Source organism: Natrix helvetica (genome assembly GCF_964273705.1).
Source record: "Natrix helvetica genome assembly, chromosome: 1".
Classification (NCBI taxonomy): Eukaryota; Metazoa; Chordata; class Lepidosauria; order Squamata; family Natricidae; genus Natrix; species Natrix helvetica.
Genome location: NC_138548.1, coordinates 136573288 through 136598838, shown reverse-complemented (window position 1 = coordinate 136598838; position 25551 = coordinate 136573288). Strand labels below are relative to the sequence as shown.

The following is a 25551-nucleotide window of genomic DNA, read 5'->3' as shown; positions in this document are numbered from 1 at the left end:
TCATTAACGTGCTTATAACATTTATATTTACATTTTTTTCATTGCCCTAAGAAGTATAGGGGAGGGAAGGTCTCCAGGGGGTGGGCAGTGCACTGTACTATGTGTTTTACCCCATTTTTTTCTCTTTCTTTCTTTTTTTTATATTCAGTTGTATATGTACTGTCTGTATTATTTGTGTTTAAAATTTTTTTTTTTTTGAAATGTTCATTTCCTATTTCTGTTGAACAGGAATCAATTACTATATTTTCTACAGTCATATCACTTAGAATAGTGTAAATTCAAATACATGACCATTTTGTGGGACTCATTATCCATACAAATTGATACCTGCCTGTATTAGGACTAGTCAATATAGTTGAACTATATATTTACAATTGCATTTATCAATTTTTGGTCATTATATGATCTGAAGCTATGTGGTCAACTTCAGTCATAAAAAAAGGCTAGCAATTATTTCAAAAGCTGGATTTAAATTATAATAATATATTGCTACGTTGTAAAAGTACAACATTTTATTGAAACAAAAGCCCTCCTAAAAGGAATTGCAAACTAGATTAGCATGCAGCTCATCCTTGAACTACTCCAAAATAATACAGTATTACAACTTTGAAACTATTAAGAGTTGGAGCTAAGTACTGAGAAAATGTTATATAGATCTGGTTCACACACAAACCATAATATTTACTCTTATTAATAAAAATTCAAAGTTATATAAAAACAACTACATCGTGGAATGTGATAAAGTTGGAGTTACATAGATGGGAAAAATTAAGATGTGTGACTAATGGGAAGAATTTCAATTATTAAGATGAATGTATGACCTAGAATGTTATTTCTGTTTTAGATTATACTGATATTGATCAAACAGTGGTCAAAAGATATCTCTAAATTTATTTGGCAAAATAAGCATATTTTTTCATAGTTATTTTTTTTAGCATAAAATAGGCTAAAATCTCCATCATACCTTTTCATGGTTCTCTTTCACTAATAGGCTTGACAATTCTTCCCCTACCATTTTTTAGAAATGTACATTGTACCTTACATAGAAACACATACAAGTTCTATAGTTTGAGAAATAAATACTACAATATTGGTTGCTAAGAAAGGATTTCATTAGGCAGTACATCTTCATATTTTCAGTTGTTTCCTCATAGTTATCATTCAGGAAGCATATGGAAACAAGACGAACTTGTTCAAAGCTTTTAATCTTTGGCACAATTTTCCTACCATGCAAAGTTTAAATCCATTTGAATATGCATTTACATCTTTATATTAGAATTCAAGCTGAAAATAGAAAATAAGATTATAAAAGGGAAATAGGTTAGGCACACCTTATATAATAAGTATCTTCAGCTTGGATAACATAACTATGGTGAATACCTAGTTATTATCTGAGAAAAAAGAATTGCTTGTTTCACCTATATTCTTTACTGATGGGATTTTTCATTGATTAAAATAAATTCTTTATTGTCCTGAGATACATTTGAAATCCCATTGCAAAACTTAAAGATACAAGATTACTAAGGCATAATTCTCAATAAAACTGCTGGAGAATACTGACATGCTCATGGTTTTTTGACTTTTCCCAGACAGTTTGGAAAACCTCTCTAACTTGTAATCATTTTGTATCCCATGCATACATGGTCTGTGATTCCCCCAAAGCTTAAAATACCACTGATATTTCTCCAGGAACTGTTAAAAATAAAAGTCACAGGGAGGGAAAAAGGGAAAAATAGTAGGCTTGTAGGACAGCAAACATTTTAACTATATTTAATTAACTAGACTGGAATCAATTTTGGTGTTCAGGGAAAAAATAAATGACCTTTTTTGGCCATGTTGCCTTTAAACTCCTTAGATGAAATACAGCCCCCCAAGTAAAAAGAGTTTCATAGCTCCATCATAATAATCTGGGATGGTACCAGTGGTGGGTTCCAGCAGGTACGCCCCGGTACTGGCATAATGGTGGCAGCTGGGAGCAGCGGCCACCGTACCAGAACGGTGTTTTGGGAGGCCCACCCACATTCCTTACCTGCTTTTAAGCCAACTGGGCCATTTGCGCACGCTGGAGCGTCGCAAGGTGGTTGGTGCGCATGCATGTGCAGCACGCGTGCCTGAGGTGGACGCCCGGCCCCATCGCAGCGTACCGGTTGCGACGGGATCCGGAACTCACCACTGGATGGTACAACTCCTTAAACAAAATAACCAGTTCAATGAGACCTCAAAATAGCAAGCAGACCTTTATTGCACACACACAGTGTTCTGCTACAGCATTTTGGGATTTGAAGAATCCTTAGCTTTATTGGTTGATTTTATATTAGAATCTGGAACTAGTTTCAACATTCTTAAATTGAGACAATGGTTCAATTGCCCTTTGAATTTATTTTCTCCCAGTACAGTTTAGAATAGTCAGCAAACAAATTATGCAAGTTTCATCATTTCAGATTAGATTTACTCTGACAATATTGTGTTGGCATTGTCCGCAGGCAGTGTCCTTGTAATAACTGCATCTCCATTTGTGACCTATGCATCAGCTGAAGTAACATGATGGTAGCTGGTCCCATGTATTTTTCCCCAACATTTCAAGTTCTCCCCTCAATAATTAGGCTAACAAAGACAATGGCAATAGTTCACAAACACTCAACTTGACTAAGCCGTGGAGCTCAAATTCCCCCCTATCCTTGGGGCATCATTAATGTAATAAAAAGCTGCAAGTTGAAAAGCCAGAGGATTGATATGCGTTGTCATAGGAAATAGTCCAATAAACTTGGCATCCAGCATCTCAGATGTTCACGAAGAGGAAAGAAATCTGTAAAAAACCCAGATCTAATCTTCCAACAATGATAGAGGATGTTCCTGATAATGACAATCAGTAGAGCACTTGTAGGAGGCCTTGGCGTGGTCTAGCAGTTCCTTAAAGAGATGTTAGGTTTATTAAATTTCCTGGAGAAATAGGAAAGCTTCTAGAGCAGGCAAGGCCTACAGATTTGGTGTGGCCTCAGACAATGATAACTAGATGAAAGCTGGACTAAATTATTACAAACGCTCAGGGTGAAATATCTGTTCAACTGTGTTGCTAGCAATGAATACAGCATCAGAGAGTGTTCTATGATGATGTTTATCTTCTCAAGTTAAGTTGTTGATGATGGGCCATTAGTTGTGGATGATGGGCCAAGAACAGGTATAGTTTTATGTCCAAAAATTGAAAAAGGGCTCCCCAGAATATCCGTTCTGTATGGCGGACTTCAATTTTGAAGATGGGTCATTGGTGGTTATTAACATAATTAATATCTCTGTCCTGAGAAACTCTGGTTCTCAACTACCACCGACAGAAGCTCATGAAATGTGTTTTGACAATACTTTCCATCATTGCAACATTCAGTAGATATATTCTGTCATAGTAGGTGATAATACCTAGACAATCTAAATAAGATCAGAACTGATTTGTACTTGGACAGATCATCAGGAAATCCTTGAAATGGAGACTAGACAATGACGCACTTCCAGGAGAAGGTAATGGCAAACCACTTTGATTTTGTTGGTAAGAAAACAGCATGGATATGTTCAGGTAGGCATCAGCTCGACTCAAGGCAGACTTTACCCTGAAATGCAGGGAACAAGGAATAAAAAAAAACCTCAAATAAGCACTGCCCTATACTCCACTGCCTCATTTTACAGAAAAGAAAAATAAAATAATTTGCTAGTTTCTTATATTTCCATACTGAGGGGGAAATTTCCAGCATTGGTTTTAGCAGGAAAGGGACACCTTGGCTGACAAAAGGGGAGCACTACGCAAGAATTTTCATATATGTGTACAGGTTTCAACCCCACTGTTTTTCTTAAATTGGTAGTCTTCCTTTGGGGCAAATACAATGTCTGTTGTTCACTGAGAACAATTTTAGGATAGAAAGCTGTTTCCTCAATGAAACAATTATACAGATGTTATAATCAGATAAATGATTTACCCTAATAAAAACTAAGTCATCTATTTCACACCACTGACCCTGAACGTTAACAATGCAGATTCTGTAGTAATAGTTATGTGCCAATTACCACAAACATCGGGTTTTCAGTGCAGATTTCAGTTTCTTATTATGTGTGCATAAGCTGCTCCTATTTAAGAAAAAGGTTAAAGTAACTATGTATGTAGGATAGTATGCTGTAAACATACAGTGGCTACCAGGAAAGCATTAACTGTAGAATAAGTTAGCAATCCTCTTTTGAGGTCAGAGAGTACACTGGGAACTCTGAGAACATACTGTGCGTATTATCACAGAATAATTAACTGTTGAATATTTTCCTCTTCATAATATTATTACTCATTTAACAGGAGGACAAAGAAGGGAAGCCAGAGCATAGCTTCTGAAATTATTTCTAGCTCAACCCTAGGCAGCATATGAATTATCATCCGTGCAATGAAGGGTCTTGCACCCCTATGTGGGCATGTTGCACCTCTCCTTTCATGTGTGCATGCAGTTGGGCAAGCTGTTTGTTTTCCATTCTGGGTCATGTGACAAGGTGAGTAAAAGAAGGGGGCATTAAAAGCAGTTGCTAAAAATCTGGATCACTGCCCAACTGCCTCTCTCATAGGAATGTATTGAGGACATTTCCCCTGCCGCAATGTTTTTCTTTGCAGCCCCATATCTGATCCAATCGGTTTTTGTGCTTGTTCTTATTTCTTCCCTCTCCTCTAATTCTCAAATTTGGCTAGAGTCTGTTCGGTTTCCAGAGGGCTTTGCAAGCATGCAAACTCCTCATCTTTATTTTAATTAGGCTAATTAGAAACAAAGATGCATCGAGAAACACAACCAGAAGGGGGAAATCAGTGGGCCTTAGTGATGGGTATAACTACTTTGTTCTCAATACTTTTCACTTCTATCCTGCTTTTAGGGTGATTTACAGGTAAGGGTTTCAGCTCCCCTCCGTGCAGAGATCTTCTTTGGTGGAGTGCAGGAGCTGAGCACAACTCTTCAGGATTTGAGGTCTGTTTCTGCACCCTGCTGAAAGAATTCAGCTCCCCTCATCTGGCAGCTCTTTCAGCCAGCCCCTCCACCCAGATGAGAGGGAGTCCTATTGACAGACAGCAGCAGCTGGCAACCTATCCTAACACCCTCCCCATTGACTTTCTAGGTAAACCAGCAGGGAAGATTACAAATGGTGATGACAAGCTTGTGAGGCACTTGGCAAGTGGTCACAAGTGCAAGCAGGTTGCCAAGCAACCAGATCACAATTGCATGGCCATGGGGATGGTGATAAAACATTTTGCAATGGCCAGAAGTGCTTTACGGGCCTTAAAGCACCGTTTCCAAGGCTACCATAATTCCAGACTGTTGTTAAATGACTGTAAGTAGAGGGCTTACAGTCTTGCCTTATAGATATTAGGCCTGCTAAAAATGTAATTGTTTTTTTTTATTTTCCTGCACACTGTGAACTTTTCACATGAATTCTGGGGTATTACCTGCAAGTTCCTATTACATCCCAATGAAGATGTTATTATTGTCAAGCAATTAACTTGGAAGGGTTAAAAGTGTTTAAAACAATTAACTTGGAAAGGCCAGTTTGTCCAGTGGTTAAGGCACATTAGAAATCCGGAGACTGAATTCAAGTTCTGTTTTAGGCATGAAAGCCAGGTAGGTGACTTTGGGCCAGCTCCTCTCTCTCAGCCCAATTCACCTCACGGGAATGTTGTTGTGAGGAGGAGGCAGGAGTTTTAGGTATGGCTGCTGCTTGAGCTACTTATAAAAATAATGGTGGGATTAAAAAAATGATAAATAAGTTGAACTCTTACTGAAAGCTGTAGCTATTTGAAAACATTATTGTTACAGACAAAATATTACCTATTATTTAATAAACCTAGCTCTAACTTCCTTTTGGAAATTTGGCATTATGTGATTCTTTCCCCCTAGATTTTAATCTTCTGTAAAATGCTTTTAAGTTTTTGACTCAACGATGGCTGTTAAATAGAGAGGCACCACTAAAGGTAGAAATTGTGTGAGACTAACTAGCCATTATTAAATTTTCTTGATATATCTTAAACGGGAAGAATAATTCAATCCCCAGGCCCTGTATAGAGAGTCAGTTAAGTGTACTGGTTAGGGCTGTAGGCTAGAAACTGGGAGAAAGTGAGTTTAGTCCTGCCGTAGGCATGAAACCAGCTGGGTCACCTTGGGCCAGTCACGCTGTCAGCCCGAGAAGGAGTTCTTCTGAAATTTTGCCATGAAAACTAGAGGGACTTGTCCAGGCAGTCTCCAGGAATCAGCATTGACTTGAAAGCACAAACACAGCACACGTATGCTCTGTTTGTTTAACATTCCTTTACAAGGATTTTAACAAAACATTCTGATCGGTTTTTGTTTGCTTGTCTCAATAATGTGTTTTAGTAGGCCTTTTTTTACAGTCTGCCTGATACAAGCAACTGTGGCATTCTTTGATGTTTTTACCTGGCTATATGAGATGGTTTCAGTCTGGCAAAAAAAAAGTGTTCCCATTTTTTATTTATTGCATGAATATAATTCATATTATGAAGAGACAGAAGAGTTCATATACCAAATCTTATATATATATATAAGATATATACATGGATCAACAGGACATGAGTATGTACATGTATAGCAAAGCTTAGCAAATTAACCAAGTTAACATAGTGCACAGCTTCTACAGCATTAACAATGTTTTATATGTGAAACACAATTGAGCATACATGCACACATATCTTTGCACTATCTACAAAACACAACACAATACATGTATAACCCATCCATAGACTGACACAAACTCTAATTTTCACAATTCTACCTAAACCAGTAGCAGTACAACATGACACGTCCTTGATGCTGTATTAGCTAAGGTGATTGGGAAAAAAACCCCAAATCAATCACAGGCCACAAAACAGTTCAACTGTTGGAAATGATCAGAATATTCAGAGCAATGCTCTGAAACAGCAAAAATCTGTTTCATGTTCAGGGTAGAATGGCATGTTTTGTTCAGACCTAAAAACAAAAATCCAAATGACACCTGTTTAATGGCCAGAACACTTTGAAACAGTAATAATGATTCTACTACGTGCAGGAAAACCAAAGAAGAAATGATATCGGAGAACTTCAAGGTCAAAATGTTTTGCACACCTCTAGTACTTTCTTGTCATCCGCACAGCCTCTTCTAAGGTTAAACTAAGTTCCACATCTAGTATGGCAATGTAGCAATCCACATTTAAAATGAAAAATGTGATTTGGAGGGTGCCTAGCACTTATTGGGAACATTTAAAAATTAAATAACCCTTTATCCAGATTGCACACACGTGTGTAGGCAGCCTTGTGAGAGATACCTTTTAAGGTGTATCGAACAGAGGTCACACTCCCAATTTTATATTTTGCCCTTTGAAACTAAGTTAAGCTTGTAGACCTAATCATAGCTACTAGAAGAAAGCCATGTCCAAAATGCACACAACCGCACATTTTACACTAACTGAGCTAATAACAATTTTAATACTTGCCACTTTAGGCTAGAGATATTGTGTATTGAGCAAAGTATTAAGCTCTCCTCCTGCTGTTCCCAGAACTGCTGGGTTAACAACTCAAGAGCATTTCTCAACAGCCTGTGAAAAAAAGAAAAACCAGATATATTTTCTAATAGTTAAGCACTCTATAATCCTGCCTCTTTCATGGTATTTTATGGGGGATGCAGATGTTACTGTCTTCTATTTGTGAACTTTCCATCTTTTTTCTGAGGGATTAAAAAACCAGAATTGCTCCACAGTGTTCATGGAAGGGTAGGATAAAAGCATGTCCATCTACAAGTAGCCACAAGATGTTACAAGATCCATAGCCTGATTATACACCTGCATTTTCAGCTTTTTTTAGGAATAAATGAAAGGGTAAAATATATTCTCAGGTTTAATTTAGAACAAGAGCAGTAGTAGATGACATTTAAATAGTGTTCCATATGAAAGTCGTGTGTGAGTGTGTGTGTGAGAGAGAGGGTCTGTGTGTGTGTGTGTGTGTGTGTGTGTGTGTGTGTATGTGTGTGTATGTATAGAAAAGCAGTATGCCAAGATATCACGTCAAACTGAACGCAGACTTATTTGTAGATAGACGCAGTTCCTGCTAACATTTGAAATGTTTATATTAAATAAAGTTCATTTTGGAACTTTGCTTTAGAAAAAAAAAAAAAACAAATCAATCTATCAGTAATCTACATCGCATAAGCAAGCTAAACTTCCATTCTGTTTCTTTTTAACAAGTCTGTTTTCATATTACTTCCGGCTGGATTAAATTCTTTGAAAGTGACCTTCCATAGAATGGGAAGAACTCAGTCGGTACTTATCAGTCTATGTTTTGAGAAATAAGGTTACAGGGAAATTGGAGGAACTGCAAAAACTACACAGACTTAAAGTAATCTCAGAACATAATTATATCCTATACCTAAAATAATCCTAATTACATTCATTACATCTACACAACACACACTTTACGGGAAACTTTTGAGCATTCCTGACAGATTAGAAACCAAAACTCTTACACTGGGCCTACCTTCAAATTAAACACCTGTAATCTGGGTAATTGATTGTTCATTTCTTATATTGCCTGGGTCTTCCCTTCCATTCCAAATGTTAACCCAAATAGAAGTATCTTTCATCCAGTAAAAATAAGGAAAGGTGTACCTAAATTTGTAAAATAGTTAAGAGATTCTATTTATTAGATTTATAAGGCCACACAGCTGAATGTGACTCTTATATAAATCTAAAATTGCCTGGTGATCTTGTCCAACATAGGAATGGAGTTATTTGTAGGAAGAAAAACCAAATATATTCTAAGGGTCCCCACTAGTGAATTATCCTTTAGGACATGTTGCACATTTCTGATTCTGAACAAGTACATATACACAGACATTATATACACATTCCCACGCACTAACTCTTATACATTCTTCTCTATTTTAGGCTACATTTCACACTGTGTCTTTCCCACTTTTCAACACAGTAACATACATCAATCTTTCCCATATAATCAGCCGATCAAAACGCCAAGGTTCATGTATTAAAGATATCCCTAGGGTTTTACTGTATTGAACTGGAGAAACATAAAAGGTGCTGTGTTTTTCCTCAAGTAAAATCTACTTAAAATTGTGATCATTTTGCAATGATTGAACGTAATATGTAAGTAAGTTTTATAATGTATGTATGTAAATAGGTATGACATATAATAATGTAACATTTATAATAAATGTGACATGTAGCACGCTATATGTGAAAAAAGACCTTGAGAAATGGAGTGAGGAAATGCTGCCTAGGGAACAACCACATAAAAGAGGGCATAGAAAGGTGCCTAATGGTTTGGACACGAGGATCAGAAGAAACACTTTCTCAACTTGTAAAGGAGGCATGGGAGATTTGTATATTTAGACTTGCAAGTCTAAATATACTTTTGTTAATGTAGGCTTTAAAGTATAATTATTTGGTCATGTTTCTTAGTATTTCTTGTGAAAAATGCAATAGTTTGTGTGTTAGAAATGGAAAAAAGAGAAAAATCATGTGACTAAAGAACAGACGTTTCTAAAAGTCACCACTTTTTAATCAGTCTGACAAAACAGTATTATTTCTAAGAGCATATCAGTCAACATTTAGGGGTGTAGGCTGTTGAGATGTGTGAGGAAGTTGTCCAGTTTTTCCATGTATAGGTTTGCGATGATGGGTGGGAGGGGTGATCCCATAGGTGCTCCTTCTATACAAGGAACATTTTGAAACCAACGCCTTAGATAAATCTGAACACAAACTCTGGCTTAGATATGTAGATGACACTTTCGAAATTTGGCCACATGGGAAGGAAAAATTTCCTCACACATCTCAACAGCCTACACCCCAAAATACAATTCACTATGGAAATAGAAGCAAACAACCAACTTCTCTTTCTGGAAGTCCTAATCTACAAAAAACCCAATGGCTCCCTAGGACACACCATCTACCAGAAAAAAACACACACCAACCGCTACTTAAACACACAATCCCATCACCACCCTGCACAGATCAACTCCGTAGCCAAGACCCTCATCTCCAGAACCAAACGCCTAGCTGACAAAGACCACCTGAAAACTGAATTACACACTCTCACAAATGTATTAATTTCCAACGGATTCCAAAGAAACACAATTACCAACCTAATCCAAAAGGAGTTACCCCCAAGAACCAAGACACAGAACAGGACAACGGCATCACCCTCCTCCCTTACATCAAAGGGACCACAGATAAAATCAGCAAATTTCTCCACAAACACAATATCAAGACAGCCTTCGGCACGGACCAAAAAATAGCCAACATCTTAAGAAACCCCAAAGACAAGATCCAGCTAGAAAACCAAGGAGTCTATGGAATACCATGCAAAATCTGCCCAGCCACATACATTGGACAAACTAATAGGAGAACAAATGCATGCATCGCAGAATACAAGAATGCAGTCAGAAAAGAAGAAAAAACTTCCTCCCTCTTCCAGCACCTTAAAGCAATAGGACATGAAATTGATTTTGAAAGAACCAAATTAATCTCCAAAACTGAACACTTCAACAAGAGAATAATTATGGAAGTCATCGAAATAGAGAAACACACCCACAACATGAATAAACATGACGATACCTCCCGCCTACCAGACATCTGGAAACTAGCCCTAGTCAACAAACGAGTCCCAGCCATGAAAACCGACACCGGACCCAGAACAACATAGGACGCAACCACCAATCACCCTCACCAGACTCAAACCCAAACCCATCCCATAGACCAAATGCAACCACCATCCAGAAGCCAAACCACGGAGGCATCACCAACTGCTGCACGCCCCTCCGACCCCCACACAAAGCAAACTGAAACACGCCATGAACACATGGCAAACTTGGAGCCAAACCAAAGCCCGGGATGTTACACCTCAGCCATTTGCTCAGGACATTACATCACAGAACTCAGGAGGTTACAACGCAGCCAACCTCCCAGGAGGTTGCAGCCCAGGACTCAGGATATCACTACAATAGAGCTCAGAATGTCATCACACAGCCCATTACCCAGGTTGTTACAACACAAAAGAACAATAGGCACACAGCCAGTACCTCAGCCACACAGGATGTTACGAAACAGCCGACTAATCTGCAAACATCAACTCCATCAACTAATCAAGTTGTTACAACACAGCCAACCAATCCATTTACAGCAACAAAGCCAGCACTCCACACACACCCCACCAATATTTATAGAAAGACGGCAGCTCTGATCACTCTTTGCTCGCACGAGCACGAAGCCGAAGGCACTACCCTGAAGATGGTGAGTGGGACCTCGTCGAAACGTCACCAAGATACTCTCAATCTTACATGGGAAAAGACCTGAATACGCCAAGACCTGCATACCTGTACCCGTGAAAATCTACGAAAACACACACACACAAACACATATGGTTTTATATATTTTATATATATGTAAGTTATACAGCAAACAGGCATTATGGAATAAGTTTACAATATCTTATTTTAATTTTCCTTTCTGTAAATCATTCAACAAAACTGAATCCTAAAAAAATGATTTTTCTGTGCTCACGCAAGGTTGGCAAGCATTTTAAACACACTTAGAAAACTATGAAACTCGGTTCAAACAGTACAGTAATCTACAGATTTTTAGGGACTGTTTATCAAGAAATAAATGGCTTGGCTCACTTATAAATTCAAAAACCACAGTAGTTGGAATCATACTCAACTGAAACCACATTTAGGCTTGGTGTGAACCCATCTTAAATCTTTTTGAAAGGCTGCTACTACACAGTATTGTGGGTTGTTGATACTGTCTATTACAGATTCATGCATTATATCCTACATGATAAAATAAGCATAATTTGTACATTCACATCACAGAAGCACTAGCCACAATTTTTATGCCAATATAAAGTATGAAAACATAACATGTAATTTACCTCATAATCAGCACTTTGCGATTATATGTAATTTTCAAATGCAGAAATCATAATTGTTTAGAAAATTATTGGTTATACATACATCTTTCCCAAGTGCCCTATGTTTATTTTCTAAGAATTTATAAGATAGCCTTAGAACATAGATACCTAGAGTTTTCTAAATTATCAGAGAACACCGATAGTAGAATGAAGGGAAATAATTCTATCAACAATGTTACTTTCCATTGTTGATAGAATTATTCTCTGATCTTAAAAAATCCACCACTGTGGATAATTTCCTATCTTCTAGAACAGACATTGAAAGAACCTTGAGGCCAGGGGGGATTGTAATGGGTAGAATTTAAGATTACTTGCATTTCTCCCATTGCCTAAATTTTCGGTAATCCCTTGCTGGGATCCAACCCAATTAAGCATTTAACTATTAGAGACCCCTATGCTCCAGCTAAAATATCTTGGCAACCACAGAGTTAATATGGGTATATGATGGCATGTGGAAGTTTGTGTTATGGTTGTTAGAAGTCTAAGAAGAAAAGGTTAAATGAATCAACTGGGAAGTAAGTTCCTCCCAAAATGTTGTGTAGCTCTGATCAAGTAAGGAATACTATATGGAATATTCCAGAGGCTAATTCCTGGATCATTCAGCAGTCCTTTTTACATACAGAAACCATTACACAATTTAACTGCAAGTATCTGTTCCTTTCCCACGAGTTCCCTTCCTGGAGTAAGATAGCAGACACTCCCTCAGTTTCACTTAATTTAGGGAAGGCCTCTCCCTATAATGTAGGACAAGTTGAGATTTTAGCACGTCTTTTTGTACACTTGGTTTACGAAGACATTTTTACTACCTCTATTTCTTTACCATTGACTAATATACCAGCAAGGATTGTTCTATTTTACTTCTTTCGGCAGATAAAGGTTCAGTTCTACAAAACATTTTCAAATTTTGAACTGGGGCTTATAGTCTGCCAATTGATACTTCAAGATTTGGCCCAACAGCGAAATAATTGGGTCCAGAGATTATTTGACAAATGCTGATATTATGCTATTACTATTTTAGTTTCATTCTGTCATGTTTATATTTTATACTGATATACACACAACCACATTTGGCTAAGGTCCTGGCCTAGAAATTGAGTTCTAAGCCTCCCTTAGGCATGAAAGTCAGCTGGGTGATTTTTGGTCAGTCACTCACAGCTTAATCAATCTCCCAGGGTAGAGCAGACAAGAACATTAAGTAGGTTCACAATCTTGAATTGGCATAAAGTGGGATAAAATATATAAATAACGCCTTCCTTATTAAGTTATCAAGAGACCAACTGTATTAAATGCTGCATAAACATAAGTGACAATAGTAAAAAAATAAAGAAAGCAAATATCTACATAGTATTTCTATGTGCCCTTGGTGGAAAGAAAGGTGCCAGCAATTATACAGAACTACCTGACACCATTCATACCTTATTATTTGATTAATATAAGCTTTAGACACAAACTAACTTTCAGCATTTTTCAGAAATACTGAGAAAGGGGAGAAGCTTACTACTGTATACATCAGCAGCCACCAATTTTTGTGTGTGCCAGGGACGGGTTCCGTGGTGAAAGGAGGGAGTGTGGTTTTGTGTGCTGCCTGCATCCAGTAGTGGGGCTTCATTTGCTTGCGTGGCTAAGTATTGGTTCATGGACCAGAGTTTGGGACCCCTGGTATACATTATAGGTATCAATTTTCTTTTCAGCTTCAGGAGATATTCAACTTTTATTTATATAGAGCGCTTTTGCCAAAATATTTTGAATCTGTAGATTTTTTAAAAAAATAGCAGGGAAAAATATATTTCTTTAAGATTCTTTATTTCTAATTGTAACAGGTTCATTTACAATGGTCCCCAAAAGCCTTATTGTTTCTTGTGAAATAACTATTTATTCTCCACTCCTAATTGTTCTTTGTATTATAGTTGTTTATATTACTTATTCCACAGTTGTGCTGACTAGAGAGCAACTGTGCATTTATATTTATTGGTTATCAGTTTAGCATATTGTAAGAACTCAGTCAACTGTAGCCAATTCAACGATCTATAGTTAAACAGATCGTGGCTTAACATGCTAGCTCTAGGAACAAGCTTAATCAAACATATACAGAATAACAGATAAAGAATAAAGCAAATTATAATTAATGGCTTAATAATCATATACCTTGTCTAAAACATATCCTGGCTCAATAAGCAGATATAAAAGGTCTATGAGAAGATGTCCCTCCTTCAGGCTAAACCCAGTCGAGGGGGATTCACAAACAGAGAACCACTTAATAAATACAATATTAGTTCAGAAGCAGTCAAAAGTCATAAAGACAACATCCACTCAGCATCTTCTCTCTAATCTCTGTGGGGAATTAAAAAAAAAACATCAAACAACACCTGAACAACTCAGGGAGGATAGCACCATGCTTACTTTACTGGACGTGAGTAACCTCTCTTCAAATCCACCTTTGGAGTTAAAGGGCTTCCTCGCCGTTTAGGATCTACTAACCTTTGCACCTTGGGAAACAGCAGCAACACTTTGCAAGAAACCAGCCCCGGCAAGACGTGCTGGCGTACGCAGCTTGTTTCCCCTCCTTCATTCCGCCTGGGAGACAACCATGTCAAATCGAGCAAGTAGCCACGGAGTGCCCCCGGGTCATTCCACGCGACTAATTCCGCAATATCGCACGGAGAGTGAGAGGGAAAGGGGGAAAAAACTAACCTACCCCGCGAAAGGGAGGAGCTTTCGGACAAGAGAGGCGGACTCACGGCCACAACCCCAGCTGGTGGTTATCTGCCCGAACTTGCAACAACGCGGGCTCTGAACAACATTGTGCAATACCGCGACAGGGAACAATGCACGCCTATTGCCAATCGCGAAGCTTCTTTCTTTCTTTTTTTCATGCTTGAAGTCCAAACACTCCAATGAATTATTCTGTGATTTAGAAGAAGGACAACTTAGTTGCCCCCCAAACGTTGCAAAATAATAATATAGGCAGCGTTCCCCTTCGGATTGGATCCACCTAACTAAGCCGATTGTTTCAAGACCTTGCGATCAATCCCCTAGAAGGGAACTTTTTGGAGGGATTTATTGGAAAATAAAATAAAATAAATCCACCGCCCGGTACGTTTTCCGGAGAGATCGTGGTCAAGGAAAACTAATATTTTAAGTGCGTGGAGCTAAGCATTGCAATTCAAAAATCAAAGGAATTTTAGTGGGGGGGGGCAGGTTCTGCACCTGTCGTTCAGAAAACCAAAAATGCCACATGAGAAATGTCCCCAATGTTCAGATGCAGTAGAGAAGTTTCACCTGATAATACAACTGTTAAAGAGTTTTTTTGGGGGGGAGCAGGCAACTCAAATCTAGAGTAAAGGTAAAAGTAAAGGTAAAAGTAAAGGTTTCTCCCATCCAGTCATGTCTGACTCTAGGGGGCGCTGTTTATCTCAGTTTCCTAGCCGAAGGGAAGTAGCTGGTAATAAATCCCATTCAAATCCTTTCCCAAAGAATCCCTCCTCCACCCCTAATTTTTATGTGTATATTATGGAGAATGTTTAAAAACATTGATGAGGCTAGAAAGCATTCCTTGGGAATAGCCGGCAGGAAGTTCACAAATGGTGTGATCATGTGACAGTGGGATGGTGCCAGTGTTGTCTGAGTCAGTTGTCCCATAATGATTGCGTAATTCACTCAAGTGATTCACTTAAAAACCGTGGTAAAAGCAGTTGCAAAATGGGGTACGACTCATTTAACAACAGTCTTGCTTAGCAATGGAAATTTTGATTGCAATTATGGTCCTAAGTTGTGGACTACCTGTAATTGCTTCACCACTTCACTTTCAGTGAATCTAGTCTGAACTACAGTTGAAGGGTGTGACAAACATTTTTTAGTAATGTCTTTGCTTAGCATTTTAGAAGGAAAACTGTCAACCTTTGCTGTGATTCTTTGCCACTCCCTTCCTTATTCATATTCAGAGGTAGCTATTTTATCTATTTGAAGAATACCACAGAGAGCTGTTTGCTTTTCTTGGCTTGTTATGGTATGATGTTTCTGGACCGTAAATTCCTTTGGAATGTTCTTAATAAATGGCAGCATTACATTAGCATTAGTCATTGCTACAACTGACTCAGCACTGCATTTCTGACAACTCACAAATTAGGTGAAAGCTTGCTTTGTCATAAAAAGAATAGGGGAGAAAACCTTCAACTGTTTAGTCATGCACCCTAGGGGATTACACCTATCTAAGAGGAAGAATATCAAGTCATGGTTTGTTTCCTGATCATAATTAGCTGAGTTCCTAAGGTAAAGATAAAGGTTCCTCTCGCATATATGTGCTAGTCGTTCCAGACTCTAGGGGGCGATGCTTATCTCCGTTTCAAAGCCAAAGAGCCAGTGCTGTCCGAAGATGTCTCTTAGTCATGTGGCCGGCATGATTAAATGCCAAAAGCGCACGGAAACCTGTTACCTTCCCACCAAGATGGTCCCTATTTTTCTTACTTGCATTTTTACATGCTTTCAAACAGCTAGATTGGCAGAAGCTGGGACAAGTAACGGGAGCTCACTCCATTCAAACTGCCGAACTGCAAACCTTTATGATCAACAAGCTCAGCGTCTTAGCCACTGAGCCACCATGTGCCTTAGCTGAGTTCCTAGATCACGCTTATGTCGTAAACCATGAGTTAGAAACTTACAATGGTTGAGTCTTCACAACATGCTAAGCCACCTTACCATTCAATTTTAACTTAATGGATTATTTGAACTCAGTAAGTGGTTGATTGTTACTCAGTTCACACAATGACACCTATACTTTTGATCAAATGGAAATAAATATGAAACATTAACGCATGTTCAAAAAAATGAAAAATGAAGTTTGGCAAGGCACCATATTTTACTCTGGTGGCTTTGACTAATTTCCTAGTTTGTTGATAGAATTAAGAGATCAATATTCCTTTGCATGCTACAATTGCTAATGATGATAGTTTACAGCCTATAAGTCTCAAGAAAGAATTAATATGTCCTATGTATAATACAATTTTGGATCTTGCTCTTATCTAGTGATCATCTGGATTTTGGTAGCCCACAGCTGGTAGTCTAGTCCTATAGATCTAATGTATCTTCATTAATTTTTTGGTATAAGAAGTTTGCTAGTATTGTCTTTTGTCAGAGGCAAAAAGTAGTTGAATATTTCATGCATGGAGATCTATCAAATGACATTTAATTTTTTGATTCTTGCTAGTGACATATGATTCTGTATCAGAAGGAGCAACACAATATTTTATCTGAACTGATTCACCTACCCCCCCCAACCCCACCCTAATACCAAACCCGTCAGCTCACACATTTCCCTTTCTAAAAAATGGGCTGTGCATTTTGGCCATTCCTCACCCTTTCATGACCAAATAGCTACCTGTTTTTTATTCCCAGAGATTGAAAGCAGCTAAGAATTACCTTGATTTGAACTAACTAGATCAGGGGTAGTCAACCTTTTTATACCTCCCGCCCACTTTTGTATCTCTGTTAGTAGTAAAATTTTCTAACCGCCCACCATTCCACAGTAATGGTGATTTATAAAGTAGGGAAGTCAATTAAATTTTAAAAAGGAAAGTGCTTCAGTATAGGGCAAAACCTGTACCGCCCACCATGAAAGCTGGAACGCCCAATAGTGGGCGGTAGGGACCAGGTTGACTACCACTGAACTAGATCATGAACCCAAATGCCACGTACTTCATTAAAATAAGATTATGAAAACATGAAAAAAGTTCCATTGGGACACCTGCCTCAAGCAAACTACTTTGCCCAATAATTGAATTCAAATTGCCAGCATCCATGTGCTCTGTTTTGCACAAGAATGGGAAGCATAATGCATCATTGTTGAATTTTGAGGAAGTGTACAGGTGGCAAAAATTATCCTGGAATCATACAGGAAGGCCAGTGGGTTTCTTGGATGATAAACAACACTTTCAGTAAAGCTAGATGGCCATTTTTGGGTCATGGAAAGATTCCAAATAACAAGTTTCCTCAGTAAATTATGGAGGGATAAGCAAAACAAAAACAAAAAACTCCCAACAACAACAACAACTAAGCAAGCAAGCTCATGCTACAGTATGTTAAACCTCAGTGCAACATTTCCTGGAAAGTATATTAGTTACTGGCAGAGCAATCTAACCAAACCGGCTGTTTAATTTTGCAACAGACATACTGCTTATAGAATTGAATTTGCATGATGATACATGGTTTAAGAGGAAAGCAGTGGGCATTTAAAAATACCCACCTCTTTCCTCATATCAGGGTGGGGTAAACTGCCTCTGTAAGAGTGAGAAGTCCATTGTCTTTTTCTTAGTCAAAGCAGGGCATCTGTTTAAAGGAAATGTCAGCAAATGCTCCTTTGCTTGCCTTTTCCCCTTTCCCTCCAACAATATAGCAATGACAGGTCTCATCATCCTGCACCACCCTTTGGATTCCATTACTCTATAAACTCCACTTAAAAAAAACAAAACGTCCTTACAATAGGCTTTCAATAGGTTTACACCTACAAAGTACCATTCTATCCACCAGACTTAACTTGCATGGCTGACAATGAAAACAAACAAAGCTACATTATAGCTTGAAGTGATGGCCTACTTCACACAACACACTTAGATTGATTATGATTGCTTGCACAGTCAGCCAGAGGTTTAGACTTTGATTTGGCCTTTTTAAAAAACACCCTATCAAGTCTTTCTCAAGAACCTGGATTAGGGAGATTTTTTTTCATGGTGTTGAAAGGATCACAGTGGGTTGTAAGCTGTTCCATGGAAGACTCCTTTGCAATTGACTGATAGTGATTTTTGTCAGTGCTAGATACACCCAAGTGCCCATTACTATTGGTACTATCTTTGCTTTCTTTTGCCATAGTCGTTCTATTTCTTTGCAGGTCTTTATATTTTATAATTTTACCCAGTTCCTTCTCTTTTCTTCTGATGTCTGCAGGCATTGCAATGTCCACTACCCAGACTTTTTGTCTGTGTTCTCAACAATTGTCAGATCTGCAGTATTGTGTGGCACATGCTTGTTTGTTTGAATTCTAAAGTCCCCGAGTAGTTTAGTGTCTTTATTTTTATCTCACTTTGTCTATTTTATGGTCCCACCAGTTCTTGCTTGCTGCAAAAGATATTCAATATTTGCAGATATTCAAATGTTGCTACTTTATGCCATTGTTTCTCATCAACCTGTTGATTGTCTTGCAGCGACTAACCAGATGGTCATTGTTTCCTGTCTTTGGTTTATTTTTATTATGGTTTGTTGCAGTCAGTCGTATATTTAGATTGGGTTTAGCATTTTATCCACCTATCAAGTCTTTCCCAAGGACCTGGAATAGGGAGATGTTGTTCTCTGATGGTGTTAAAGGTATTGTCAGATGATGTAAGCCAGGGGTGTCAAACTGGCAGCCCATGGGCTGGATGCGTCATGTGCAGGCCATGCCCCAGCTCCGTGAAGGGAAAGAAGTCACAATACGTCACATGATGGCAACGTGACATGCCGAGTTTGACATCTGTGATGTAAGCTTCTTCCAAATACAGCTGCTTTTCACAATTGACTGGTGTTCAAGTGGTGCTCCAAATATTTTCGGATTATACCCAACTTGCCTATCAGTATTGATAATTTACTTTCTTTTGCCACAGTCGTTCTACATTTATTTGCAGAGCCTTGTATTTTATGATCTTCTCCAATTCTTTCTATTCTACTGTCTCCAGGTACTGTTTTATTATTATTTTGGGCTTAGCCATAGTAGTTTGCAACCATGGGTTTGAGTTTAATGCCTTCTCTGAGTCCAGGGTAAAAGTCCTGCATACTTCTTTACATTTGGAGGAAAGCTAGTTGCTACTTAAAGTCTTTTGGGGCTTCTTAATTTGTGGAAGAGAATTTTTATTTAAGTGGGATTTATTACATCAGCACTGAAGAACTTTTAATGTTAGGGTTTAGCTATTGACCCTGTTGAAACCCCTATGTATTATTTTCTGATATGGTTAGCTATATAGACAACTAGTTCAGGACTTTTTGATCTACTATATCATATAATCCAGATTGAAAATTATTATAAAAGAAAATATGGAACTATTATTACTAAATGACAAGCTATTATAAGAATAATCATAGTGCTTTGAAATCAAAATAGACATCTTTGTGAATAAATCAAATCCTGATAGTTTTCTAAGACTTGTTAACCCAATCAAGCATATGAAGTGTAAAAAAATGATGATGTGTACTTTCTTTGTTTCTAGGCTGCTTCTTCCATGTGTCATGGATAAGATCCTGAACTAGAATTAGGAAACCTATCCAACCTCAGCTCTGGACATTCACTGGATGACTGAGCAATTGACTCTCTCTGTCAGCCCAACCTACCTTATGGACCATTATTCTAGACAAAAAATAGAAGGGATGCCATATATACCTGCCTTGAGCTCTTAGAAAGAGAAGATAAACATAAAAAAATATAAATAAGTAATTTAACCTGTGTATATTTGGTTTTGGCTAACCACCTTATGTGGTCCCCATAGGAGCACAACATCGAGAAGTACCATGTTTACTGCAAAATAGATTGGATGCCTGCTGTAGAAGGAAAAAAGGACCTTGAACAATGGAGAAGATCATTATAGAGACCGAGAGCTACAAGGTGGGACATTCTGGAGAATCCAATTTGCTGGCCAGTTTGGGGTTGCTTTCTCAGTTTAGCTGGGGTTAGTGCTATTGTGAGGCAAAATGGGACTTTCAGGAGGGCAGCAGAGCTGAAGATGTTCGCTGTGAAGAAGATGGAATGCTGAAGTCATCAGCTGAAGTCATCAGGGTGGAAGGTTGAGGTTTCTCTAAGTTGCAATTTCCTTACAACTGCTGCCCTTGGGCTGTGCTATGAACCGGTGAGGAGGCCTCTATAGGCCTTTAGTTTAATGAAATCGCATGGGGAAGGTCAATTTAAGTGTGGTGGGATTAGGCAAGAAGAGGAACCGGTTTTGACCCCTGTCTTATCTAAAAGATAGGAGAGAGGTAAGATTGCAGTCTCTTTTTGTTTGTTAAATTTATTTTCTCCACAGGACAATAAAGAATCCCAGTTTGACTTAATTATTTTGAGTTAAAGAAGACAGAAGTATTAATGTTTTCTTTTTTCAAATTAAGTTGGTGGGGAGAAACTATCATAAGTAAAAATAGATAGCTCTGCTAGAATTCTTCTTCCTGACAAACTAGGTTTGTTCCTGTTTTACAATATGCAAAGATCTTTGTTTTGTCTGATGAAGCATTCAGTCAGATGGTGTTAAAAGTGGGAGAATCTACAGAGAGTTTGACAAAATAACCGAAAAGTTATTGAAGTCCATGATTTCGGCTGTTATTAAGATTGTTGGCAGCGTTTGAAAGAGATGCTGCACAAAGAGTGAGAATACAATGAAACCCTTCCTTTCAGATTGTTAAAGCATTTTGAGCATGAGCCTTGCAACAGGTTGAGAAATATATTTTCAATATATTTGCTCAGTTCTAAATTTTATGCTGTCGAGTATTTCCCTTTTTTAAAAAAACGTTTATTCATTATTTCATTGAATAACCGTTACTGATAATTTCCTAACAGTGTAACTCAAGAATGCCCTCTTGTGTGGAGAATGAAGAATAGCACATTAATCTGACAGAAAGTGGCATGGATTGGCAATCATGAGAGTTGAAAATAGTTCAAGAGGGGCTTAGTCTAAAAGTACAAACATATTTTGTGTATGTTTATGTGGAGAGAGAGAGAGATAATTTTTATGTTCATGTGACTGCAAAACAGTTATGGGGATAAAAAGTTCTGCACATTATATTGGAAATAAACATGAGATAAATATATTAATTACAAGCGTTTCCCATTTTACAGAGAAGACTCAACATTTTAGAACACATCTTTAGTCCTTTTCCTAATCGAGCTAATTCCAAACAGTGTCTAATTACAGTGAACAAGACCATTAGTAAAATACATGCAATATATGCAATCAAATTGGCCTTCTTTTTTTCGATACTCTATCTAGTCACTAAGATCCAAAACATGAAATGCAAATTTCATGCAGAAAAAAGGATTAAAAGAGAAAAATAATTTTAAAATGTTTATGATCTAAGAGGACACAATTTAGTTTATAGTGTGTAGTGGTGTGTTCTCCTAGTTTCACTGCCAGGCCGGCAATGGCTTAGAGTTATAGAATCTTGTTAGAAATAAATGATGGAGTTTACTTCTTATTTCTTGTTAGATTTTTTTTTGTATTTTAGCAAGAAGTGGCTGCAATTCATGCTCCTTTCATATATCTATAGTAAAATAAAAGAATATGTTTTATAACTGAAGAACTAATCGGCATGTCCATTGAAGTTGCAATTATTCTGTTGCTTATCTTGCACTATTAATTCTCCATATGAGTATGGGTTTCATGGTCTCAGAGATAACATGTGGAAAATTTCTTTTCTCAAGGAGAAAGAGTTAATGGTTGGGGTCAGTAGGTCAGATACCTACTGAAACGATACTCTTCTTTGACAAAGTGACAAAATCAGTGGACCAGAGAACTGCTGTGCATATAATTTACTTGGACTTTAATAAGGCATTTTATGAAGTAGACCACAACCTACTACAGTCCTTGAAAAGATAGAAAAATGTGGATTGGACAGACTAATCCATCGCCACCAGATGGCTTAGTAACTGGCTGACCAACGGCACTCCCTGCGCAGTCCTTATTGGAATTGCATCTATATGGAGGGAAGTATGCAGTGAAATACCTCAAGGTTCTTTCTCAATATCTTCATCAATGATTTAGATGAGCGGATATAAGGAGAACTCATCAAATCTAGAGATGACATCAAGCTGGGGAGAATAGCCAATATCCCAGAAAGTAGGTCAAAACACAAAAGAATCTTGACAAACTTGAACACTGGGCTCTGTCTAACAAAATGGCATTCAATAATGAGAAAAATAAGGTTTTACAATTAGGCAAGAAAATCCAAATGCAGAGATATATAATAGGTGGTACCTGGCTCAGCAGTAATAACTGTGAATCAAAACCACATGAAGTGTTAGTACCACTTTATAATGCCTTGATAAGACCACACATGGAATACGTTTGATCACCATGATACAAAAAGGTGTTGAGACTCTAGAAAGAGTGCAGAGAAGAGCAATAAAGATGATTAGGGGACAGGAGGCTAAAACATTTGAATGGTTGCAGGAATGTGCAGGTTGTCTAGTCCTAAGAAGTGACATGATATGGGTGTTTCAATATTTGAAGGGCTGCCACAAAAAAGTGGGGGTCTTATTCTCCAAAGTATGAATGGAAATTAATCAAGGAGAGAACAAAATTAAAAACAGAGCAATTGATCAGTGGAGTGGTTTGCCTTCAGAGGTTATGGGTACTCCAACACTAGAGGTTTTTAAGAAGAGATTGTACAGCCATTTGTCTGAAATGGTATAGGGTTTCCTGCTTGAGCAGGTGTTTGGACAAGAAGACCTCCATGGTCCCTTCCAACTCTGTTATTCTGTTAAGTGCTATAATTTTTCTTGTGCTGATGCATGTAAGGATAGATGGATATGACTGTTTTAAAGGGAATGCTTATTTGCAAGTTGGTATATATCAAGAGGAGTTAATTCAGATTTGTTTTTGTTGCTTTTCACTATTCATTTTTCTGCCAGATTCTGCCAGCAGTCAAAAGCTGCTTTTCTTCTACCTCACTTCCCTAACCTGCTTCCAGTTTGCTTGCTTTTGAAATAGCTAATTCCAAATATGGTTATCCATTTTTTTTAAAATTGTGTTAATGATAATTACTATTTAAGATTTTCCTTGTGTCAATGTTGCAAGGATAAGCCAATCAGTTCTATCCAGAAAGAGAGAAGGTGGAATTATAATTGATATTAAAGGTTGGCTGATTGGTGCAATGAAATCAGTTTCCCCGGCACAAACAGACAAAACGCACACAGATTATCTTCTTCCCTTAGGCAGACAAAGGTGAAAAGATGAATAGATGCATCCAAATGTAGAGAACTATGATTATCAAAACATTTGACCTGACTGATGAAATTTAACTGATTTGATGCTTACCTTTTCCTGATGGGAAGAAGCAGTCCATTTCTACACTGCTCCGGGAATGGGAGATGCAGAGAGCACTGCTGGGGACCAGACCTTCTTGAGGTGGACTCCTTTCTGTGGTCCGTACCAGGCACCAGCCTGGCCGTTCACTTGGCCTTTCGAGTAACTCCACTGTCTGTCCCACCTGAATACTCAGTTCACTGATGTGACTGGCAACAAAGTCTTGCAGCACCACAGTTAGTTCACATCCTCCAGACAGCTATGAGGAAAAAAGAAGAAAGTAAGAGATGTAGCAGAGTACATTTGACTGAGTACATTTGACTGAATATAACAACATCTTAATGAGGTGCCGTTAATGAGCCTAGCTGTTAAGATGCTGGGTTTGTAGATCAGAAGGTAGGCAGTTCAAGACCCAAGAATGGGGAACTCATCAAATTTGCAGATGACACCAAGCTGGCAGGAATAGCCAACACTCCAGAAGATAGGCTTAAGATACAAAAGGATCTTGACAAACTTGAACATTGGGCACTATCTAATAAAATGAAATTCAGTGGTGAAAAGAGTAAGGTTCTACATTTAGGCAACAAAAAACGAAATGCACAGGTACAGAATAGGTGGTACCTTGCTCAACAGTAGTAACTGTGAAAGGGATCTTGGAGTCCTAGTGGACAACCATTTAAATATGAGCCAGCAGTGTGCAGCAGCTGCCAAAAAAGCCAACACAGTTCTAGGCTGCATCAACAGAGGGATAGAATCAAGATCATGTGAAGTGTTAATACCACTTTATAATGCCTTGGTAAGGCCACACTTGGAATACTGCATTCAGTTTTGGTCACCATGATGTAGAAAAGATGTGGAGACACTAGAAAGAGTGCAGAGAAGAGCAACAAAGATGATTAGGGGACTGGAGACTAAAACATATGAAGAACGGTTGCAGGAACTGGGTATGTCTAGTTTAATGAAAAGAAGGACTAGGGGAGACATGATAGCAGTGTTCCAATATCTCAGGGGTTGCCACAAAGAAGAGGGAGTCAAACTATTCTCCAGGGCACCTGAGGGTAGAACAAGAAGCAATGGGTGGAAACTAATCAAGGAGAGAAGCAACTTAGAACTGAGGAGAAATTTCCTGACAGTTAGAACATTAATCAGTGGAACAGCTTGCCTCCAGAAGTTGTGAATGCCCCAACACTGGAAGTCTTTAAGGAGATTTTGGATAGCCATTTGACTGGAACGGTATAGGGTTTCCTGCCTAGGCAGGGGGTTGGACTAGAAGACCTCCAATGTCCCTTCCAACTCTGCTATTGTATTGTATGGTAGTGCATCGTATGATGGGGTGAGCTTCCGTTCCTGCCTCAGCATCTGCTAACCTAAAATATTAATTTGACTGTTTAGAGCAGGGCTTCCAAACTTCCGGCCCACAGGCCAGATGCATCATGTGCAGTCCACACCCATGCCCTGTTTAGCAAAAGGGAAAAAAGTCACGATACGTCATGTGATGCCGCCATGACGATGTGAGTTTGACACCCCTGGTTTAGAGTAAGCATTCAAAT

General features: G+C 38.3%; 1 protein-coding gene and 1 long non-coding RNA gene across 12 annotated transcripts in view; one reads left to right on the top strand and one right to left on the bottom strand.

Annotated features, from left to right (window-relative positions):
- The window catches only part of KALRN (kalirin RhoGEF kinase), a 563540-nt gene that overhangs the window by 84007 nt on the left and 453982 nt on the right, over positions 1 to 25551 (bottom strand). For 5 of the 10 annotated variants that reach the window (XM_081965415.1, XM_081965417.1, XM_081965418.1 and 2 more), the window contains exon 34: positions 24014 to 24260. In XM_081965415.1, the coding sequence (XP_081821541.1) occupies positions 24014 to 24260 (247 nt within the window). Of the gene's footprint in view, positions 1 to 2221; positions 3600 to 14453; positions 15174 to 24013; positions 24261 to 25551 lie in introns of those variants that run through there. The other 5 variants (XM_081965422.1, XM_081965423.1, XM_081965421.1 and 2 more) reach the window with 4 other exon arrangements.
- Positions 20210 to 25551, top strand: part of LOC309398544 — a 28644-nt gene continuing 23302 nt past the window's right edge. For both annotated transcript variants that reach the window (XR_014176418.1, XR_014176419.1), the window contains exon 1: positions 20210 to 20963. This is a non-coding gene — a long non-coding RNA (uncharacterized lncRNA). The remainder of the gene's footprint in view (positions 20964 to 25551) is intronic.